We start from the raw sequence: 21,146 nt of genomic DNA on the forward strand, positions 1-21,146 counted from the left end.
TGTGGGGGTCACACGTACAGGATCCGCCCCAGGTGCCAAATACTCTAGGTACGCCCCTGCGCACAACAGTTTTTCCCAATTTTTTTTTATCCTTTATGCGGCCTGGAGCCTCCGCTCGTGATTCGCTCATAATTTACTTATGCAGTGAGAATTTCACCTTTAAAAAACATTACAGTAAGTAATACTGTTGTGTAACTAATACTACATTATCACACTATAATGTAGTGTTATTAACCATGAGCGAGCTGTACCAAAAATATAGAATAACAATTTAAATTTAACGTTTGCAGAAGCATATTGTGCGCACAAAATTTTGGCTCTGGGAAAATTTTTGCACAAGAGAAATTTTGTGCGCACACCACCTAAGAAAAATTAGAGGGAACATTGCTCAGGACCATCTTTTATTTAGGGGATATAAGGAGTTCCAGCCATTCTAGAATCTTATTTCCCCTGATACACACGGGGACGATATTCTTGAGGATAGATTTAGTGATTTCTCCATAAAAGTACATTGATCTGTTATTGAGCAAAGTGGCAGATTTAATTACACCCCCAGGGCAAGAATACTTTTTGGTGCCTCCCCCTGTTTTTTTTAGATACCTTTATATTTTTACATCATTGTTATGTTATAAACAAATTTCCTGCTGTTTCCATACACATTATTGTGTCTTTTATGGCTGTAGAACCCGTTGATACCATCATACGTCCTCAAAAGAGAAGATATAGAGACTTCCCAGGGTCAGGCGTAGAAGAAGAATACACATACACAAAGAGCGTTCGGTTTTCCCTAAAGCATTACGAGTGCTTTAGTCAAAGCCATCTTTATTAACGAGGCGCGTGCAAAGTGACGTGGGCTCTTCTTACAGTAATTAAAGCCGCTCGGCCGATGACTTCTGCTCATCACAACTCTATTTACCGAGGAAATCACTGTTCTACAACATTGACTTCAAGCTAAACCTTGTAAGAATTACGACACGTTACTGATAGTCAAGAAGGCTCCTGGTTGGAAAAAAAAAAGAAACAGTTTTATGGAAATAATCTGAGAACTCTATACTCTGTTCCAGCACGTAACAAGCAAATGTACAGGCAAATGTATAGGCAAAGAAGACCTACATGGGATATAACACGTGCATGTGAAGATTAAATAAATGGGGACTCTAATGGAGAATAATCATTCTGGGATTTGTTTCATCTACCGTTAATCATTTGGGGGAAAAAATAGAAGTTAAACTCTTTTTTTGATCTATACATTTACTGCTGCCAGCTTGGCCTAAATTGACCCATTTTTCATGTTCTGTATTTACATCGCTATAGTGCAGCTCCCTGCATACCGTATAGTTAACGGAGTGAGATTTATTATGTTCAGTAAACGCATCTTTCCCTTCATTTATTGTATTACTGTACGTTTCTATACGTCCTGGAAGAACGGTCTTTCAGGATCTCCTCGCGTCAGCGCCGGTAGCTATCTCTTTAACAGAGGCGGCCGTGTGGAGACATACCGTAAATGCTGGTGCAGTCAGACACCTACTGATAATAATCATCGGTCGCCCGTGCAGGAGAAGCCGGGAGAGGGGATAATCTAATGCCTGTGTCAATATGGGGTCAATATTTGGGCCAGGACCAGCATCTATCAATTACATTTTCCAAAATTCTGTTTTAATAAATATTTGTATTGTATTTGTATAAAATGTTACAGGAAATAAAGCCAAAATGTGCCTGAAACGTTGACCAATAAGAGAAAGGCTGCGTTCCAGCTTAGTTACCAATATTAGAGAGAGACCTAGCGGCAACTTTGCCAAACACTCACATGAACGACTGAACGCCTCACCTTATCAATGGACCTTTATAGCTTCAGGCTCCGCCCGATTACGTAATAGCCCCGCCCCTCCTCATGTCACTCCGAACCCGTGATGATCACTCACTGCCTGACTTGTAACCCCGCCCCTCGAAACTCGCAGGGCGATGCCTGTGAAGCATCACTGTGACGTCAGCACCAACGGGAAGCGGAGTGAACCAAAAAACTAGAGCACCCCGGAAGTGGCTAGAAGCGAAGAGACGAGACGGAACGGGAGTGCGGTAAAGAACGAGAAGGGGGACAACACCGAGGCCGGAATTATGTCTAACATGGAGAGTATCCTGTATAGCGTGGGAGAGGGGACCCACGCTTCGTGAAATGGGGGCTATCGTAAATATTGATAATAATATGTGCTATTTATTGTTTAACGTTTACCAATTAAGTCTACTTTTAAAGGCGCTGTTCTGTATTTACTTCCTTTTGTATACAAAATTCTGTCTTACATTCTTGGGCTGCTTGGCTGATAAGATGGCATATTAAAAGAAAAGGTTTCCCGGAAGGAAAGGATATAATGACGGATCTGCTCAGGCTTATATGTTTAATATGCTAGAGGATGCTCATTATTGTGTCCAAGTGGAACAGCACCTTTAAAAGGGTGTGTTGTTGCCCTAGATCACCTTGATACTTTACTAAAGTACCCCTGTTTACATCAGATATAAGGACTTCCCACTTGCCATTTGCCCTCTGATGTCATGTCTAAGGAACATAGAGCAAAGGGAACTGCTTTAAAAATAACATTCTTACTTCTATGGTAACGGAAAACTAAATTGTTGCCCTCATCTTGTTAATTTTGAGCCTGTTTTTGAGATTTTTATGGTGAAATGTTTGTCACGTTTTAACCATTTGAATGCTATAGATTCTTGAGTATAGAACTAGAGTTTTGATTCAACAGCCTATTACATGTGTAGCCTTTCTTGAAATAAGCAAATTTTGTCCATTAAAGTAACCTGAAATGGATCAGAAATCCAGTGCTGACGGGGTTAATGTTGTAAATGACTATTGTAGCTGGAGACTCCTGTGTACCAATGACCCTTTATCACTCCCATCACTCCTGTGTGCCAATGGCCCTTTATCACTCCCATCACTCCTGTGCTCCAATGGCCCTTTATCACTCCCATCACTCCTGTGCTCCAATGGCCCTTTATCACTCCCATCACTCCTGTGTTCCAATGACCCTTTATCACTCCCATCACTCCTGTGTGCCAATGGCCCTTTATCACTCCCATCACTCCTGTGTGCCAATGGCCTTTTATCCCTCCCATCACTCCTGGGTTCCAATGGCCCTTTATCACTCCCATCACTCCTGGGTTCCAAAGGCCCTTTATCACTCCCATCACTCCTGTGTTCCAATGGCCCTTTATCACTTCCATCACTCCTGTGTGCCAATGGCCCTTTATCACTCCCATCACTCCTGTGTTCCAGCAGGACGTTGTGTTCGCTGATCCAAGTTCAGGTTTAAAAGGCTAATTGATGGTTAGAAACCCTTTTGTAGCCAGAAATGTTCATCTTTTCCATGAAAACAGCTAACTTTTGAACGGTCGTGTTCCCTTCTAAAACGATAAAGTAAGGCTCACGTCTGTTTTTCTTGGGTATTTTTTCTTAAACTTTTTGTATCTAGAGAGGACGGCAGTCCTTTGTCTGCTCCTTTTTTAATTCAAATTGTATCTCCCTATGAGTTCCGTTTATAACGACATCACACAAGTTATTATCATTATTTATATAGCGCCAACATTTTCGGTGGTGCTTCTTACAGTCCGTACATTCAAAGGGTCCGAAAAAACTAGAACCAACAGACGAACCGGTACGCTAGGTACAATCTAGTAATTAAGTGTACTGGGCCTTAAAGGAAGCCCAACTCTTTCACTTTTGTTTTGTGACCCCAGAAGGGGAGAAGTGCTCATGTCGCTCGGAATTGCTGAACCCAGATTAAAGTTGGAATTGTTTTGTATGCATTTGGTGCTTTGTATCCTAATAAGTGATGATATAAGCGGGATCCTGGCTCCTTGTAAGTGTTTTCATATCGACGAGTATCTGGAGCTGGAACGTTCTATCGTAAGACATGTTACATGTGATGCGTTGTCGGGTCCTGGGGAGGAATTCATGGGTTTTTTTTTTACTAAACTATAAACGGTATCAACAGATCAAACCATGTAGAAGATTAAAAAAGAAACACTTGCTGTGCGAGTTGATACTTTTGTATCCGGCTGGCTGGTAACTTTCCTTTTTCCTTAGTAAACCCACCCATAGGATTTTAATTCTCCCCCTTAGAGTGGGGATGTAAGGTGCACTTGGTTTTTCCCCATTTAGGAGACATGGGCCATCAGTCCTAGACAACATGTGACGCAATAAATGCCCTGAATGTTTACAGCTCGCTGTTGATTCCTCCTCTAGGATTACCGAGCTGAAACCCAAGACGGGTGGGCGTGAAGGAACGGATCGAAAGCTAACGCTGACTTGCATAGATAGCCAAAGTCTGCAGCTGAGACTTTCTTCAGAAGTAATGAAATCGGGCTGTTAAAGCGCAGGCTTCCTGGCAGCACCCCTGTGATCATGTGACCTGTAACCCGCAGAGCATGTGATCAGGTGACGTGTAGCCCGCAGAGCATGTGATCAGGCCGTTTCTCGCCATACCTGCGAGGGAGAGCCACCGTTTAGAAACCGGCCGATCAGGGTTAGCGAGCTGCAAACTAGTGATGTCATCGCGTGATCGCACGGAAATACAGCCCTAAACGACACAACGCTGATTTCTTTTGGCTGGGATATAAATAGCTGTGTTCAGGGAAGGCCCTGCGAGACTTGTGTTGGTATATTGCCATAGCGGCGCAGAAGAAATCTCATATTAAACATTCAGTGTCTCTACGTAGCATTTAAAGGCAGATAAGAATCCGTCTAATCCGCCGCCTTAATCAGTCGTTGGTCTCGCCTTAGACTCTGGAGCCGTATACCTATCCCATGCATGTTTAAATTCCATCACTGTATTATCCTCTACCACTTCTTCTGTGAGGCTGTTCCACTTATCTACCACCCTCTCAGTAAAAAAAAAAAAACTTCCTTACATTCTATCTAAGCCTTAAGCTGCTCCTATTAACCATCTCCCAACCAAAGTATTTATGCGGTTGGCTGAATTTGTTTACCCGAACAGCAGCATTTGTGAGCAAGACTACTTTCCTCATCACTGGAAACACAGAAAGGGGCAGGGTATCCCTCCAGCACTCAAAGGGTTAAGCCTGCATGTATACCTAAAGCACAGTCTAACCAGCAGACTCTATACATTTGTGTCTTTACATCGTATACATTGTATTTATGGGCATCTTAAAGACGCAGTGCTTCTATATACCCAGCAGAGTATTTTGTTATTTATATGCCGTGTAACCGGTCGCAGCCGCTGTAAAGCACTCATGTCTGAGAGCCTGGTTATTATAATATAATGTTTCATCCATTTGGTATTTTTGTGTAAGTTATAGTTTACTATTTTTTTTTATAGAGGGTGGCAGATAAGTGGAACAGCCTCTCAGCAGAAATGGTAGAGGTTAATAGATTGAGGCAATTTAAAATGCGCATGGGATAGACATATATGGCTGCTGAATCTAAGACAAGGCCAACGACGGATTAAGGTTTGAGTCTTTACAGCGGGAATAAGGGGCAGACCAGACGGGCCAAATGGGGCCGATCCGCCAGCACGTTGTATGCTTCTGTCATTGTTTTTGTTCTGGGCTTAACGCAGAACTTTCTTTTCTTAAATGACGCATCTTGAGTTTGTGCTCCTTAACTCGCAAGCACCAGAGCATCTGTTCAACTTGAAGTTCGCTGCTAAAGAACTCAATCGAAATGCCAAAAAGTGTGAAAAAGAAGAAAAGGCAGAAAAGGCAAAAATTAAAAAGGTACGAACTTGGTTCCTTCTAAGGCCCTCCACGGCGGCGTGACTTTGTCTGCGGCCTCGGGACATTTCTCTGTGTAGTTCAGCTGTCTGAAGGGCTTTTTATGTTTGAACGTAGGCGATCCAGAAGGGCAACACGGAGATAGCGAGGATACACGCAGAGAACGCCATACGGCAAAAGAACCAAGGCATCAACTTCCTGCGCATGAGCGCCCGCGTCGATGCTGTAGCCGCGAGAGTCCAAACCGCTGTCACCATGGGCAAGGTGAGTTTGAGCAGCGCCACGGAGTATGACGGTGCCATATAAACCAAGACAGACAATACCCATGAGGTTTACAAAGCCTTGGGTGCCTCGCTAGCACTTTAAAGGGACACTCCAGCCGTTGTGTTCACTTTAACATATATGATCGGTGCGTGTGGCCCCTTTACATTTATATATACGGTCGCTGCACGGGACTTCCTCGTTGGTTTAGAGGCCAGCGCGCATGTGTACGGTCTTCGTATTGATTTGCATGGGGGCGCCTTCCTGCTGCTGATTGGCTCCTTTAGCTGTCATTGTCTTTTGCCGTTTTTAGGTGACCAAGTCCATGGCTGGCGTCGTCAAATCCATGGACGCCACTCTGAAAAGCATGAACTTGGAGAAGGTGACGCATTTTATATATAACGCCTACTTTCCTCGTGTTTACTCGCTCTTCTGTTTCCTCATGTTAACCATTTTTTTTTTTCTTTCCTAAGATTTCTGCCTTAATGGACAAGTTTGAGCACCAGTTTGAGACGCTAGATGTACAGACCCAGCAGATGGAGGATAGCATGAGTAACACCACTACCCTGACCACTCCGCAGGTACGGAAAGCTCCTTCCTCTATTTAATGATCCTTGGAATGCGGCTTTATAAACCATCATAAAAAAAAAAAAAAGAATATATTTATTTAATGTCTACCTTATTTGGTTGCCAACAACATCGTTAACCGCTTAATGCCTCCACGTGGTGGAGGACGCAAGTTACGGCAGCAAAGTGAGCTCTTGTGGTTTTTGCCCCGCATACCTTGAAATCGGCCCCAATTGCCCTTCAATCTTAAACCAGAAGAAGCTGCCTGGCAGTCCACGTTCTGCGCGTTGGCAGGATTTAAAGGATCATTAGGTGGGTTTGTGTTGTCTGCTCGGGTTCTAATATGTTTTTTCTTTTTTTGGTTGCAGAATCAGGTGGAGGGATTGTTACATGAAATGGCAGATGAAGCCGGGTAAGTGTTTTTATTATAACATCCAGCAAAGAGCTTTTACTCGCTTCTCATGCGCCGATGCAAACCCTCAGCTCTGATGGCTGGGGGGGGGGGGTAAAAAAAAAAAAAAAGTCCCTTTAAATTACAACAAGATGGATTCTTGTGTGATTTATACAGAAAGTTCTGGGGTGATGTGCTGGATTTATGTTACTTAGAGGTACCTGTGGAGGCTGCCGGCCATGTTTCGTTGCCGTCAGCCAAGGGACCTCAGTATAAACTGCAGCATTTTGTCAAAAAAGAAGATCTTTAAAAGAAAAAAATAGCAAATATCATCTGAAGGTTTGTAGCTTTATTGCTACACAAACCCCCCATTCTATTCCCATTTGTGGATTTCGCACCAAGAGTGATTGGCGTACGGGAGCCGCTGGGGTATCGGTCATAGTCGGTCTGAGGATCTCCTCGTATTTTGCACTGAACCGTTTTCTGGCCTGCGATCCTAAATGATACAAAATGTTGTAATTACAGCCTTGAACTGAATATGGAACTGCCCCAGGGTCAGACGGGCTCCGTCGGTACCAGTGTAGCATCCGCAGAACAGGTAAGAACATTTCTTCCACCTCTCACTCCTATGAGAAAGATCTCTTCGCTTACTTTAAAGTACGCTATGATCGCTTCGAGGAAACTTTGCCCGCGTATTGGGTTATAATAAAAATAATATAATAAACTCTTTTTGATCCCTGGCCGGAAATATTTGGTTCGTTGAAACCAAAACCGTTCCCGAAGTACTTCGCTTTGTTGAAGAGTCCGTGTAATTAACGTGATATAGAACTAAAAAGAACAGCGAAGAGACTATAAAGTCTAACGCTTTTTAGGGGGATACTTTTGGGGATAGCGCTTATGTTTTCCTAAGGACTGGCAGTTCTTATTAAGTTTTCTCTGGGTATGGGGTCGGCGCATGTTCATACTCCAGCAGGTTTTATGAGTAATTCATGAACTGAGCAGTAAGGGACCGCGGTGCAGATCTGTGGCTTCGCTCGCTGTCTTTATTGTTCATCTGTCGATAGCTTTATGAGCCCTCCGCGCCATCTGGGGTTCTGGAGATATCGCCAGAGTCCAGTCAAAAAGAAAAGCGCTCGGCCGTTCATCGTGCCATCCCTGCTCTGCAAATGTGGGGCTTTAAAAAATAGGTGTTTAAATGTAAATTATATAGATAATTAAAATATGCAAATATTAGCAGATATTCCAGTAGTAGGGTGGTAAATGGAACAGCCTCCTGGCAGAAGTGGTAGAGGGTAATACAGTGAGGGGTTTTAAACATACACGGGGTAGGTATACGGCTCCTGAAGACGAGACCAACAACTCATTAAGGTTTGAGTCTTAACATCAGGAACAATGGGCGACCAGACGGGCCGAATGGGTCTCATCTGCCTTCACATTCTGTTTCTAGTAGAGCGTTCCAGAATGCTCGTTAAATTGTCCGAACGTGATTTCCAGTAATCGGTCAGACTGCACTTAATCCTCTCCTTATCTCTTACAGGACGAGCTATCGCAAAGACTCGCGCGTCTACGGGATCAAGTGTAGCGGAAGAGCGTTGATTTAAGTGCGTTTTTGTATATACGTGGAACATACCCGGATGTGTTTTGGTTTTTTTGCCCTGTACGTGTCTCCAACGCGTAAATATCTTTCATACCGCAAGACGCTTATGTACAGGCTTTTTTTCTTCCTACTTACAAGTAAAGTAAGGATGGCGGAAGCCCCCCAAAGCAAATTGCGTTTGGGATCCGTAAATATACATAGTTACCCTCAAATTGTGAAGATCTAGAACGTTTCTTAAATATGAATGCATCGCTCCTTATTCTCCCGCGCTCTAACAAGTCTTCAACGACGTATTTATATGACATTACAGACTTTCATTGTCACTATTTTAGTACTAATAAATGGAATGGCCAGCGTATCGCGCTGCTGTGGGGTCTTGTGTCACGACACTGCTTTAATTATCGTTCTATGTACACGCTTCTGGCTTCTGTCACTACTTCTGTTTATGCCGTACGCGATGTCGTATCTGCTCATCAAATACTTAATAAGTCAAACAGACAAAGCTCCCGGTAACCATGTTTTCCTTAAGATCCTTTTCTGACCGAAGGGTTAAACCTCTATGTGCCCCGATAGGTTCAGCCGATGGTTTAAACCAGGATGGGGTTTTTTGTGCCTTCCAGATCCTCTGTTATCTTATTTTAAATAAATGACAAAAAATGTTTGCCTGAATCTGTGTTCATAGCGAGTCCATAGAAACAGCCCTGCTGGGGGAGCGTCCGTATTATTACACCGCCCCGTGTAAGAGCCGTTACCAGCATGTAAACTAATCGAATTGACGGTCTTTTAGTTAAAAAATATATTTTAAAAATGGTTTCTAACAATCAATTTGTCTTGGAATCAGAGACACAGGAGTGATGGGAGTGATAAAGGGCCATTGGAACACAGGAGTGATGGGAGTGATAAAAGGCCATTGGAACACAGGAGTGATGGGAGCGATAAAGGGCCATTGGGACACAGGAGTGATGGGAGCGATAAAGGGCCATTGGGACACAGGAGTGATGGGAGCGATAAAGGGCCATTGGGACACAGGAGTGATGGGAGCGATAAAGGGCCATTGGGACACAGGAGTGATGGGAGCGATAAAGGGCCATTGGGACACAGGAGTGATGGGAGCGATAAAGGGCCATTTGGGACACAGGAGTGATGGGAGTGATAAAGGGCCATTGGAACACAGGAGTGATGGGAGTGATAAAGGGCCATTGGAACACAGGAGTGATGGGAGTGATAAAGGGCCATTGGGACACAGGAGTGATGGGAGTGATGAAGGGTCATTGGAACACAGGAGTGATGGGAGTGATAAAGGGCCATTGGGACACAGGAGTGATGGGAGCGATAAAGGGCCATTGGGACACAGGAGTGATGGGAGCGATAAAGGGCCATTGGAGCACAGGAGTGATAAATGGCCATTGGAACACAGGAGTGATGGGAGTGATAAAGGGCCATTGGAACACAGGAGTGATGGGAGTGATAAAGGGCCTCTGTACGCCTATGAAGATATTCTATTAAAAATCAGCCGGTTCCAGCTATAATAGTCATTTACAACATTAACCCCGTCTGCGCTGGATTTCTGATCCAACGCATGTTATTTTAATGGACAAAACTTGCTTTTGAACGGTTGTGTAATTAATGTTTATCTATATATATTATTAAAGTATCCAGTAACCCGGCTCGATGTTACTGCAGAGCGGAAAGACAATGACGCGGCTTTACGGTTCTCTACTCCCTATTAGACACAATTAGCTTTGCTGCAAGATTGGAAATCGGTGATTTGGAACTCCGCGTGGATGAAATATTTAATTCTCTGCAGCATCGTACAACGTCAACGGCTTCGCGTGTTTCTTTCTTCTGTATACCGCACGGTCTGGAATGTTTGCTCTCTCTGTATTATAATTATGTTTAATAAACCTTTTTTTCTGTTTTATTCTCACCCCTCTACTGAGATAGTGCCAGGGTGGAATTGAAAGGGAAATTTTTTAATAATTCTAAAAAAATCGGAACTTAATTTATCAACGTTATCTACGGGATGTACTTTTTGCTGTGAGTAATAATGTGTGTAATTATTTTGGAGACGATCAGGTTTAAACTAAGGAACTAATTTAACACACATATATATATATATATATATATATATATGTGTGTCTGTGACATAAAGTGGCCAGAGCATTATCCAATCAATTTGAAACCCTTGCACTGTTGCTAAGGCTGCCTGAACCAATCAGCAACAATCAGCATCTTAAGAGGTGAGAGATAACTCAGTTGTTTCAATCGGCAGACGCCGTCGCACGCGTTTAATCTGAGTAAAGATCTGTGATGATGGAGGATTTTGGGAAAAAGTAACCGAAATGATGTTCTAACTTTAAATTATCGGTGATCTCACTTTAAAGCCTCTTGGCGACTTCATACAAGATTCCGTTTTAATTCAGAGAAACAATCTGGTATGATTTACAATCTGCCCGTTTCACCGTCTAGCGAGCCGTGTTTGGGCGTCTCTCCAAGACCTACCCCAAGAAACCTTGTCCGACCCCGTATTGTTCCCAGGATTTTCATACCCCCCCCCCCCCAACTCCTTACCCAACATTGAAAAGATTGTAAGGGCTTATTGTTGCAATCAGAGTAATTTTAGAAATTAACATTCTAGTTTGTGGCAGGGTTGGGATTCTAAATAAAATATAAAGGCTCTTTGCTCGCTCGTGGCCATTAATTCCCTCTGATCTTGATCCAGGTAAATACATCGGGAATTTAATCCATTTTGCTGTATTTAAGAAGGCCTGCTTTTAATTTAAATAATTTAAACTTGACATGTAAATGACTTCATGTTATAAATCAGATTTCTTCCATTTACATGTTAGATAGAATTTTTGAACTATATTATTATCATTATTATTCATTATTTTTATCATTATATTATATAATTATATATTATATATTATTATTATATTTATTATAATAAAATAATACAAATAATAATAACGACAATAATACTACTACTAACAATAAACAAATAATAATAATTAATAATAATGATAAAATAAATAAATGTGTGACTATATAACTAGCAGGAATCACTTCAATGAGTAATTAGACATCATTCTTATTATACATTAATGCATTTGCTTACTAAGCAATATTATGACCTGGCATGCTGGAGAATAGTCTTCTTCTGGGTCCACCTACGTTAGGTTTATATGGGGGTCAGCTAGCAACCTCTAAAACCCGAGTGCTGTATAATGCACTTGCGCATGAGTCACGTTATATTGTCCCCGGGAGAGTCGGCAGGTATGGTTCATTGTAAATATATTCAGACCTGTTACCAATTCTCTCGTATTACTGAATTTCAACCAGCGGGCAAACATTTTGTTTTGCGTACCTTATTTTTAAAGCTGAAAATGAGTATTTGTTTTATTTTGGCAAAAATGTTATTAAGAATACAAAAAAAAAATATGTTTCTTCCAATTCTTCCAATTATTCAATGCCTGTGCTGTGAAAGCTCTCGGTCTCCGCAGATGAAAGAAATTAACCTATGGCAATAAAAAGTATCTGTAGTCATATTGAGAGGTGGTGGAACGTCTTGACCAAACATGAAAGCCCTGCATGCGGTGCAAACGTAAAAACACCATCCTACGGTGAATTTTGGCTACGGCGCCGATGCATGGGAATCTCGGCGGACAAAGATTAGATTTTTTACCGCAAGAAAATCTGCTTTAATCCATCTTTGAGAGGCGATTAACCATTCAGCAAGCCAACGATCCCAAGCACAAGACCAGAGCGACATCCGAGCGCTTCAAGTCCTGAAAGGTGAATGTCTTGGAGCAGCCGCGTCAGATTCTACATCTGAATCCCATTAAAAACTCTACGATTTAAAATGTGTCGTCTGCAAGCAGCATCCGGCCAGCCGCAATGACCTCAATCTGCCAAGAAAGATGGTGCAAAATCACCGGCACTGGGTACCGGTGCCCAGTGCCATCACCTGGCACCTCAGGCTGGCCGACGGCTACCATGAAGTTCCTGACTCTGCCTCTGACCTGTTGGCTTTGTCTGTGTTCTTCTTATCCCTCTCTGGTCAGTCCCAATCTCATTGCCCTCCTGCCAGGGGGAGCTGTAGAGCAGCAGCTTCTCTGCATAAGGCTTCCTACTTGATTCCAGTACATATACAGTATATATATATATATATATATACATAAATACATACATTATAGCCGGGGAAATAAAGTATTCCACATGCCACATAAAATAAGGTGTCGTACCTTCAAAACTAACCCTTTAACCCCTTCATAATTTCATCCAAAAATTAATTACCATTTTTTTTTTTTAATAATGATTTTTGAATTCCTTCTTTATTGTGACGTACATCCATAAGAATCATCTTAAAGTGACGGATCTGGCTGAATTTAATTTCAGCGCCCTACGTGTAAAATAGTGTTTTGGGGCATCTGGGGAACTCATTGAGCGCTACACGGTAAGTCTGCCTTTTGGTTGCCTAATTAAATTACGTTTGTCAGAAAGAAGAAAACATTATGGCTGAGCTGACAGGCTGCACGGACATTACCAGCTGCCTCAAAATCAATTACTTGGCAGCCGTGTGCGGGAGATGGACCGTCGTTTCGTGTGAAGGGCATATGGGAGAAATGACAGCAGCAAATGGCAACCAAATGAAGGCATGCGGTTCCTAGGGGCCACTGACCCCGGCTACCAGGCATGAAAGTAAATCAAAGGTCCCCTTAGACCTGAAAGGATTAGGTTGTAAATCACAGACTCTGCTCTGCGGGGAGGAAAGGGACAGATATTGGATTCCAGAACGGTGGCCGCACGGAAATAATGGCGATTAAAGATATTTTTCCTTCTACTGAATTATAGTTATTGTTCCGGCTGTGAAAATTCCATGGCGAGTGTCAGTGTTTTTCCCCCCATTGCTGCCACGATTTTTTTTTCCACTTTAGACAAAGTTGATCCATACTTTGGGATTTTCTAAACGGGCTGACGCTGAGATTTTTCAGCATTAACCCTTTAATCCCTTCAAATGCAATTTTTATATTTTTTTATTTTTACAATTTTTTTTTTCCCGAAGCCTAATACCTAAAAACTGTTTTTAAGAAGCCGTTATACCCTTCTTATTCAGCCCACAATAAATAAAAAAATAATAATAATAATTGATGCTCTCTTCCTTACAACCATAGTAAACCTGGAAGAAAGAAAGAAGTAAATGCTGTTATCGGCAGCCTCTGCAGAGCATTTCACAAAGAAAACCTCTGCAGAGTGAGATATGAGGCATTTAAAGAAAGGTTTTTTCCCAAAAGTGTTGGTAAAGCGTAAATGATTTCAGACCCGTTGTTCTTTTTAAGCCACAGTTAAGCTCGGTAGCGTAACACAAAATGATGCGGCCCCCTGGCTTTGTTGAGTACCCATTGTACTGCGGAATATGATGGCGCTATATAAAACAATAAATAACAATAATAATATAACTTTTCGGTTTTTGGCTCTAAATAAAATGCAATTTTGCTCAGAATACGAGCCAGTGGGATGTAAAAAAAACCTCGGGTACAATCAGTACTACAAAAAGACATCATTAACAGAAAATTAAGGGCAATTTCAAAGGGCACAATTTTGCGCCAAGAAGCCTTGGGGGCCCCTAAGATCCAGGAGCTTCCATTCACCACAGGGGCTTCTGGGGATGTGTTTATGCCCTGATTAAATTTAAACATAATCCTAAGAAATTAAGAAATCTAGTGGTTTTTGCATTAAAAAAAAAAAAAAAGGTCCCTCCATGCAAAATATCTTTCCGCCACTAGATGGCGCCTCAGCCTCTCCGGCCGCACAGAGATCAGGATTGTGAGAAGATCACTGGTTTTGGTAAAAATGTAACAATTGTTTTCTGACCTTCAGAAGTAAAAGTTAAACGTCTCACTCGCACCACACAGCCACGCTTATTCTTTTTTATTTTTGGTTTCTAACTCTAATATAAAAATATATCAGTATTTCCAACGGCTGTATCAAAAGATGCCCGGAATGATTCAGACCCACCATTAAACCGGGCATGGTCCAGTTTCTCCCCTCTTTATTGTCTCTGAACAACAAGAGAAAAGTAGCAAACTCTCGCAGGCTGCGGTCATCTCTACCTTTATTAAAGAGGGTGAAGGGCCGCTCATGCTGGCTGCCTCTGTCACCAATAACTACCATATAACTTCCTTAACCATTAACGTGCTTAGATGACGGTGCCCTGCCCTGACCGTTACCAGGTCACGCGGCAAAGAAAAAGTCTCCTAATTGTTTCCAGTGAACGCACTTATTTTCAGCAATTAAAGCATTAGTGTGACATTGCGGAGTGTGTATAACTAATTACAAGCATCGTTTATTCGTGTCATCTTGTGGAAATAAGTTTCCCTGGGGTTATAAGGGATTTCTGCACCGCGCAGGCGTTAGAAGGCAGCTCTAAGGCATCCAGGGGCTTTAATTCTGCTGTTTAGGGCTCTGTCACTAAGCTGTGCGGCATTGTAAGTGAATGTAATGGGAGGCCAGGTAGACGTGTAAATATCATACATGCAATAAACTATCCGAGCCACATGTTCTCTCCTAAATATATTCACTGGCCCTCAGGGGGGGGTCATATCAAATAGGTGCCACCCCTGGCTCGGGGTTTGCCCAAATAGACTCAGGGCTTGGGTCTCATTAACCCCTAACACTTCTCTACAGCGTTACTTTCTGAGATAGACCATGTTTTTGGACAATAACTAGCCAGCCAGATTGTTTAAATGCATTTTGTCTTAGAAACCTAGAGTTTGATGTCAAAGAACCGTTCGGCCCACCTGGTCAGCCTCTCTAAACGAAATATTAACCCTTTAATAGCCTATCACGACGAGTCTATGTAGCTACTCACCAAATGTGTTACCTAAATGGCTCTAATACCCTAATAATGCGCGTGGAAACCTTGATTTGTATTATTTAAAAATACACTTTAAAAATACACCTGTGTCCAAGCAGGGATGTTAACCTATCAGTAATACTAATTAGCTCCGTCATTCCCAACGCTCGTTGTAAGGAGGAAATTAATGTCTGATGGCGCTAAGTAAAACAATAAATAATAATAATAATAATAACAGATATTAACCCCAGCAAAATGTCGGTTGATGACCAATGACGTGCCTGGCACGTCATGGCATTAAGATACAGTCAAGCGACCCCGCTGGAAGCGGATTTCAGGGGCACTCAGAGAAAGTTAAATCCTCTTACTTTTTCCTAATATTTTTATAGCAAAAAACACACACGAGACGGGATCTGTTTTCTAGTAGAGATCACCTTATAGGCTTTACGATCTCTCAAGGGAATTCATCATTTTCGGCAACATAACCCAGCATGCTCCGCACGTAGACACAACGGAATACTTTGTGATCCGCGGCCAAAACCGCAAAAAAAAAAAAAAAAAAAAAAAAAAAAAAAGGATTACATTAAGGCCAGGATGCTTTGCGTTAGAATTTTAATTGAGCGCATGATTTTATAATTGACTGGAGCTGAGAGGGATTTTTGTTTTTTTCTGAAATATTTGGCTTTTCCAGGAATACCCAAAAAAAAAAAGAAAAAAATTAAATAAATTTTAAAAAAAAAGTCTGATCCAAGCGGTTCTGCATCTCTTTGTTTCTTGGGGGGGGGTGACACGTCTGACATAAGTTAAAACAACTGTTATGATTTAGATCATGGGTTTGAAAGTGATTGAGAAATTAACCAGCGAGTGACCTGTCTCTGCACGGCTCTGCAGCAGAACTTCTTCCAGACGTCCGGCATAAAAAAAAAACCCTTCTATTAGTATTATTTATTGTTTTATATATAGCGCCGTCATATTCCGTGGCGCTGTACAATGTTACAGAAGTCGCCTGGGCAGCTGCTCTTAAAGAGGGATTCCGCATACAGCGTTATATTGGATTATTTTAACACAAAACATGGCCGAAAAAAACGATATAAAATCATCACTTTCTGGTTGCGGATTGATTGACAGCCGGGGTCAGAAAGCGAGGAGTATTTGCCGCTTGCTGTCAGGTCGCAGAGAGCTGCTGACAGCTTCCACCTCCAAATCTGGAACAAAAGAGGCGCTAATTACTCCTTTTTAGGACGGGAGGCGATGAGTTACGCACCCCTCGCACGCCAGAACCCTTAACATGTTATTATTCTGTTACCTTTTTGATGTCATAGATGAGATCGGGGTATCATCTACACGTTCACGACAACAGTCACCGGTGCGAAAGAGAATACAAAATATGCAGTTTTCTGGATAAAAAAAACTTTGCTTTTTTGTTAAGAAAGGAGAATGGAATTTTGAATGAATTTACAAGAATGACTGCTTTCTTTGCGTTCGGAAACACAAAAGCGGGGTCACATTGGTGTTTATGGGTACTGCTGCCGCCACTGTGTCCCAGGAGTCTAGCTTTAATACCCCCCCACACACACGCCTTGTGCTGGAGCTGGAAAGCAAAGATCTGTTTTCTCCTTCTACACAAGCAACACCAGACCACAGGAAGCTGGTTATGATGTCATAACCAGGCACTTCCTGTGTCTGTGCCCAGAGTGCTCTTGGAACAGGGAACGAGGGCAGCGCTGGTGGACATAATAAACCGTCAGTGTGTTGTACGGCCGGATGACTGATCGGCCAACAAAAACCCAATAATAATAAATAATAATAATAAATTAAATAAAAATAATAATAAATAATAATAATAATAATAATAAATAATTGTGTTAAAACGGTTCTTTAATTACTTTAAGACGTAGAGTTACGTCTCGGAGGAAGAAGCCCCGACGGCCAGTAGGACGTTATGATAAATCCCAAGGATGGGCCGCCAAATTGTTTAGAATGAGATTATTTACCAAGCTGGACATTCTGTTTAAAAAAAAAACTATCATTAAATGAGATTATCCGATTTCATGGATTGTCCGTATTTTTTCGTCACATTCCTCCGGCCTCTTTGTTGATGTGTTGGTTTTTTTTTTTGGTTACTTGAACCGAGTGTAGAGTCTGTAACCCGATTCCGGTCTGACTGCCCCCCACGGGGCTCGGTGTCAGGAGGCCAGTGGTCGGGCATGCGCCTCCACGCAGACACATGTTTGCCAAACTGTCACTTAACCTTTAAGGCCATTAATTTGTTAGCAAATTTTCAACAGATCTCAGGAGGACAGAAGGTGAGTGACAGCTCGGTCTGAAGAAGAAGCTTCCAAAAATACCGCGTTTCAGTGCATGACGGTATATGTTCTCTTATTCTAACGCCACGGATAACTTAAATTATACTAAAAACGGGAACGTTGGGAGAGCCCGTGCCCACTCTCCCTTTTTGGATATATATTTTTAGGTCACCTGATGACATCACTGCGGCTCACGCAGCGTGTTGCCGCTATATGTAAAGCGCTATGATATTCCGCAGCACTGTACGATAGGTATATATATATATATACGGTACATATATGTTGAGGAGGCATGGATAGAGAGGAGGGGTACAACACTGATGTGATAAACCACATATTTATTTTTACTTTACTGAGAGGGTGGTAGATCAGCGGGTTAGCCTCCCAGCAGAAGTGGTAGAGGCTAATATAGAGAGAGGATTTAAACACTCTTACATAAGGAAAAATGCATGCCTGCCGACTGTCACAATTTGCACGAGATAGTCCTGCTTTTGCTCAGGATTCGGGACTGCGATGGGTCAGATTCTCTATATATTTCTCTTCACATCTGGAAACGATTGTCTGCGTGCAGTAGATGCAGAGACGCGGGGTGCGGGGTACCAGGCCTCGTATCACCCAAAACACACAACGTTCATCAACCATACACGGCCTGCGCCTCTTTTCTGTGTTTTTTTTCTGGTTTTTTTCACTATTGGATTTTGACGTCTGCCTCATCATGATAGGGGTGATAGGTGTGATAGGGGTGATAGGGGTGATGGGGTGATAGGGGTGATAGGGGTGATGGGGGTGATAGGTGTGATAGGGGTGATGGGGTGATAGGGGTGATGGGGGTGATAGGGGTGATAGGGGTGATGGGGGTGATAGGTGTGATAGGGGTGATGGGGTGATAGGGGTGATGGGGGTGATAGGGGTGATAGGGGTGATGGGGGTGATAGGGGTGATGGGGTGAAAGGTGTGATAGGGGTGATGGGGTGATGGGGTGATAGGGGTGATGGGGTGATAGGTGTGATAGGGGTGATGGGGGTGATAGGGGAGATAGGGGTGATGGGGTGATGGGGGTGATAGGTGTGATAGGGGAGATAGGGGTGATAGGGGTGATGGGGGTGATAGGTGTGATAGGGGAGATAGGGGTGATGGGGATGATAGGGGTGATGGGGGTGATAGGGGTGATAGGGGTGATGGGGGTGATAGGGGAGATAGGGGTGATGGGGGTGATAGGGGTGATGGGGATGATAGGGGTGATAGGGGTGATGGGGGTGATGGGGGTGATAGGGGTGATAGGGGAGATAGGGGTGATGGGGATGATAGGGGTGATGGGGGTGATGGAGGTGATAGGGGAGATAGGGGTGATAGGGGTGATGGGGGTGATAGGTGTGATAGGGGTGATTGGGGTATTTAAGGCGCACATCGCGCCTCCCCTCTCCTGTGTATAAAAAGGTTGTGGTCTCCCTGAAAGAGAAACCTCCGAGGTCTTCGATACGGTTGTCCACAAACTTTCTCCTCCAGGACTGAGATGTTTTTTTTTATATTTTACACTGAAAAATAAACCACGTTGGGTTCTAATACAGAGTTAACAATCAGAAAAGTCGCTGAAATGGTTAAATCTCCCCCAAAATAATAAAATGACTAAGAGGGGCGCATTAACCTCGGGCGCTGCCCTAGTGCTGACCGAGCGCCAGTGCCCCAGCTGCCCCCTCCCTGGCCGCCGCCATCACTGCGCAGCACCAGCATATGATGTCATCACTGTGACTTCAAGGCGTGAATCTGCCCCGGGTTTCATACTGTTACCCCCTCGACCTGCTGCTCTCGTCAGCCTAGGCCAGAATACGGCGTTATTATTATTTATTTTTTCATATAGCGCCATCATATGCTGCAGCGCTGTACAATGGGTAACACATTGCACATCACAAGTAGCTTATAACATATAACAAGGGTTAAGGAGGGCCCTACCCAGAAGAGCTTGCACTCTAGAGGGATTCTAGCTGGTGGTGTTCTCCCGGTGAAGGGGTTAATAGTACATTTGGTCTGCGAATATGATTTCGGCGAATATATATATTTATAGCGAGTCTCTCCTCTGTAAACACAACGCGCTTGATGGAAAACGATTGTGACTCCTAGAACGTTACGTTCCGAACCAACAACGCTGATCCCCCGATCCGCTCACCAACCGCCGGCTCGAGTATTTGCAAAAGCAAACAACATGTGTTTTGTCAAATAAATGAAGTGTTTACAACATCTTACAAACAGCGATTTGGGGATTATATATATCAGATGTATACAAATTGTGAAAACGTGCAGCGATCCCCAAATCGGAGCCGTCTGCAAGCAATTCCGGGTTTACTGCCACCTAAATCTTCATTGTGCGGAGCAACCGAATCGCCAACAAAGGGGGTCCGCGGGATCGCTGCCGGGTTCTGTATCTTAAAGAAGCAGAACGAGGTCATAATCTGAAACTTGAGCGTCAGATGTAACAGAAAGAAGTTTTACTTTACTGAGAATGGGGTACATACGTGGAACAGCCTCCTGGCAGAAGAGGTAGAAGATGATTAAAATAAGCAAAAGCGGATAGACTAGGTGGGCAGAATGGCTTTTATCTGTCATCAAATGCAATGTTTCTGTCCTGATTAGTTGACTTATTAGGTCATGTTTTGGGTAGGACTATTAGTATGAGGTCATATGATAATAAAAAATGATGTCATTATATTAGAGGAAAAAAACTACAATTCTTGGGAGAACCTCATATGCAGATTTCAGATTACTATAGCAGTGTTCTTTGTGTGATTTTCAGTTGCAATTCTACATCCAGCCACAAAAAGGTCCAGCGTCACAATGACTGTAGGCAGCGTTTACATGTATCCATAGCTGGATCCTTTTTGTGCTTCTTTTTTTAATGAACTTTCTGCACAGCTCTTTTTGTTGCATGTATGTTGGACAGGACTGGATGGCGAGCATCGAGTATTGTCTGCAAAATATAAGCCTGGGGCTATTTGGCTGCACGATAGATAGATAGATAGATGATAGATAGATAGATAATAGATAGATGGATAGATAGATAGATAGATAGATAGATAGATAGATAGATAGATAGATGATAGATAGATAGATGATAGATAGATAGATAGATAGATAGATAGATAGATAGATAGATAGATAGATAGATAATAGATAGATGATAGATAGATGGATAGATAGATAGATAGATAGATAATAGATAGATATGATTTATATACAGCTGGTGAGGGTTGAGGCTGAGGATCGGAGCTCTCACTCCCTAATGAATGAGAATGAGTAAGCGCTGTCGAGGGATTTAAAGGAAAACAGTCGGGGCAAATGGTAGCCCCTTCAATCAGTACGGCCGCTGACCTTTAGTTCCACGCTGGTATAAAAAAACATTCAGCAGCACATGGGCTGGAATTCCGAGGTACGCGGAGCGGC

General features: G+C 42.8%; 1 protein-coding gene across 1 annotated transcript; it reads left to right on the forward strand.

Annotated features, from left to right (window-relative positions):
• The first annotated feature begins 2,115 nt into the window (after nt 1-2,115).
• LOC149280207 (charged multivesicular body protein 1b) lies at nt 2,116-8,534 on the forward strand. Its single transcript, XM_089500678.1, has 8 exons — nt 2,116-2,131; nt 5,639-5,736; nt 5,851-5,997; nt 6,308-6,376; nt 6,468-6,575; nt 6,930-6,973; nt 7,478-7,550; nt 8,490-8,534. Exons 1-8 carry the CDS (start codon nt 2,116-2,118, stop codon nt 8,532-8,534), a joined length of 600 nt encoding a protein of 199 aa, XP_089356804.1.
• The last annotated feature ends 12,612 nt before the right edge of the window (nt 8,535-21,146 follow it).

Source organism: Sceloporus occidentalis, unplaced genomic scaffold, assembly GCF_023333645.1.
Source record: "Sceloporus occidentalis isolate IW3139 unplaced genomic scaffold, rSceOcc1.0.p SCAF_157, whole genome shotgun sequence".
In the NCBI taxonomy this organism is placed as follows: domain Eukaryota; kingdom Metazoa; phylum Chordata; class Lepidosauria; order Squamata; family Phrynosomatidae; genus Sceloporus; species Sceloporus occidentalis.

What these genes read in the sequence shown, in the direction of transcription:
- LOC149280207 (XM_089500678.1), top strand. An exon ending in CTACCCTGACCACTCCGCAG is followed by an intron (nt 6,576 to 6,929) that starts GTACGGAAAGCT and finishes TTTTGGTTGCAG; the next exon opens with AATCAGGTGGAGGGATTGTT. An exon ending in GTGTAGCATCCGCAGAACAG is followed by an intron (nt 7,551 to 8,489) that starts GTAAGAACATTT and finishes TATCTCTTACAG; the next exon opens with GACGAGCTATCGCAAAGACT.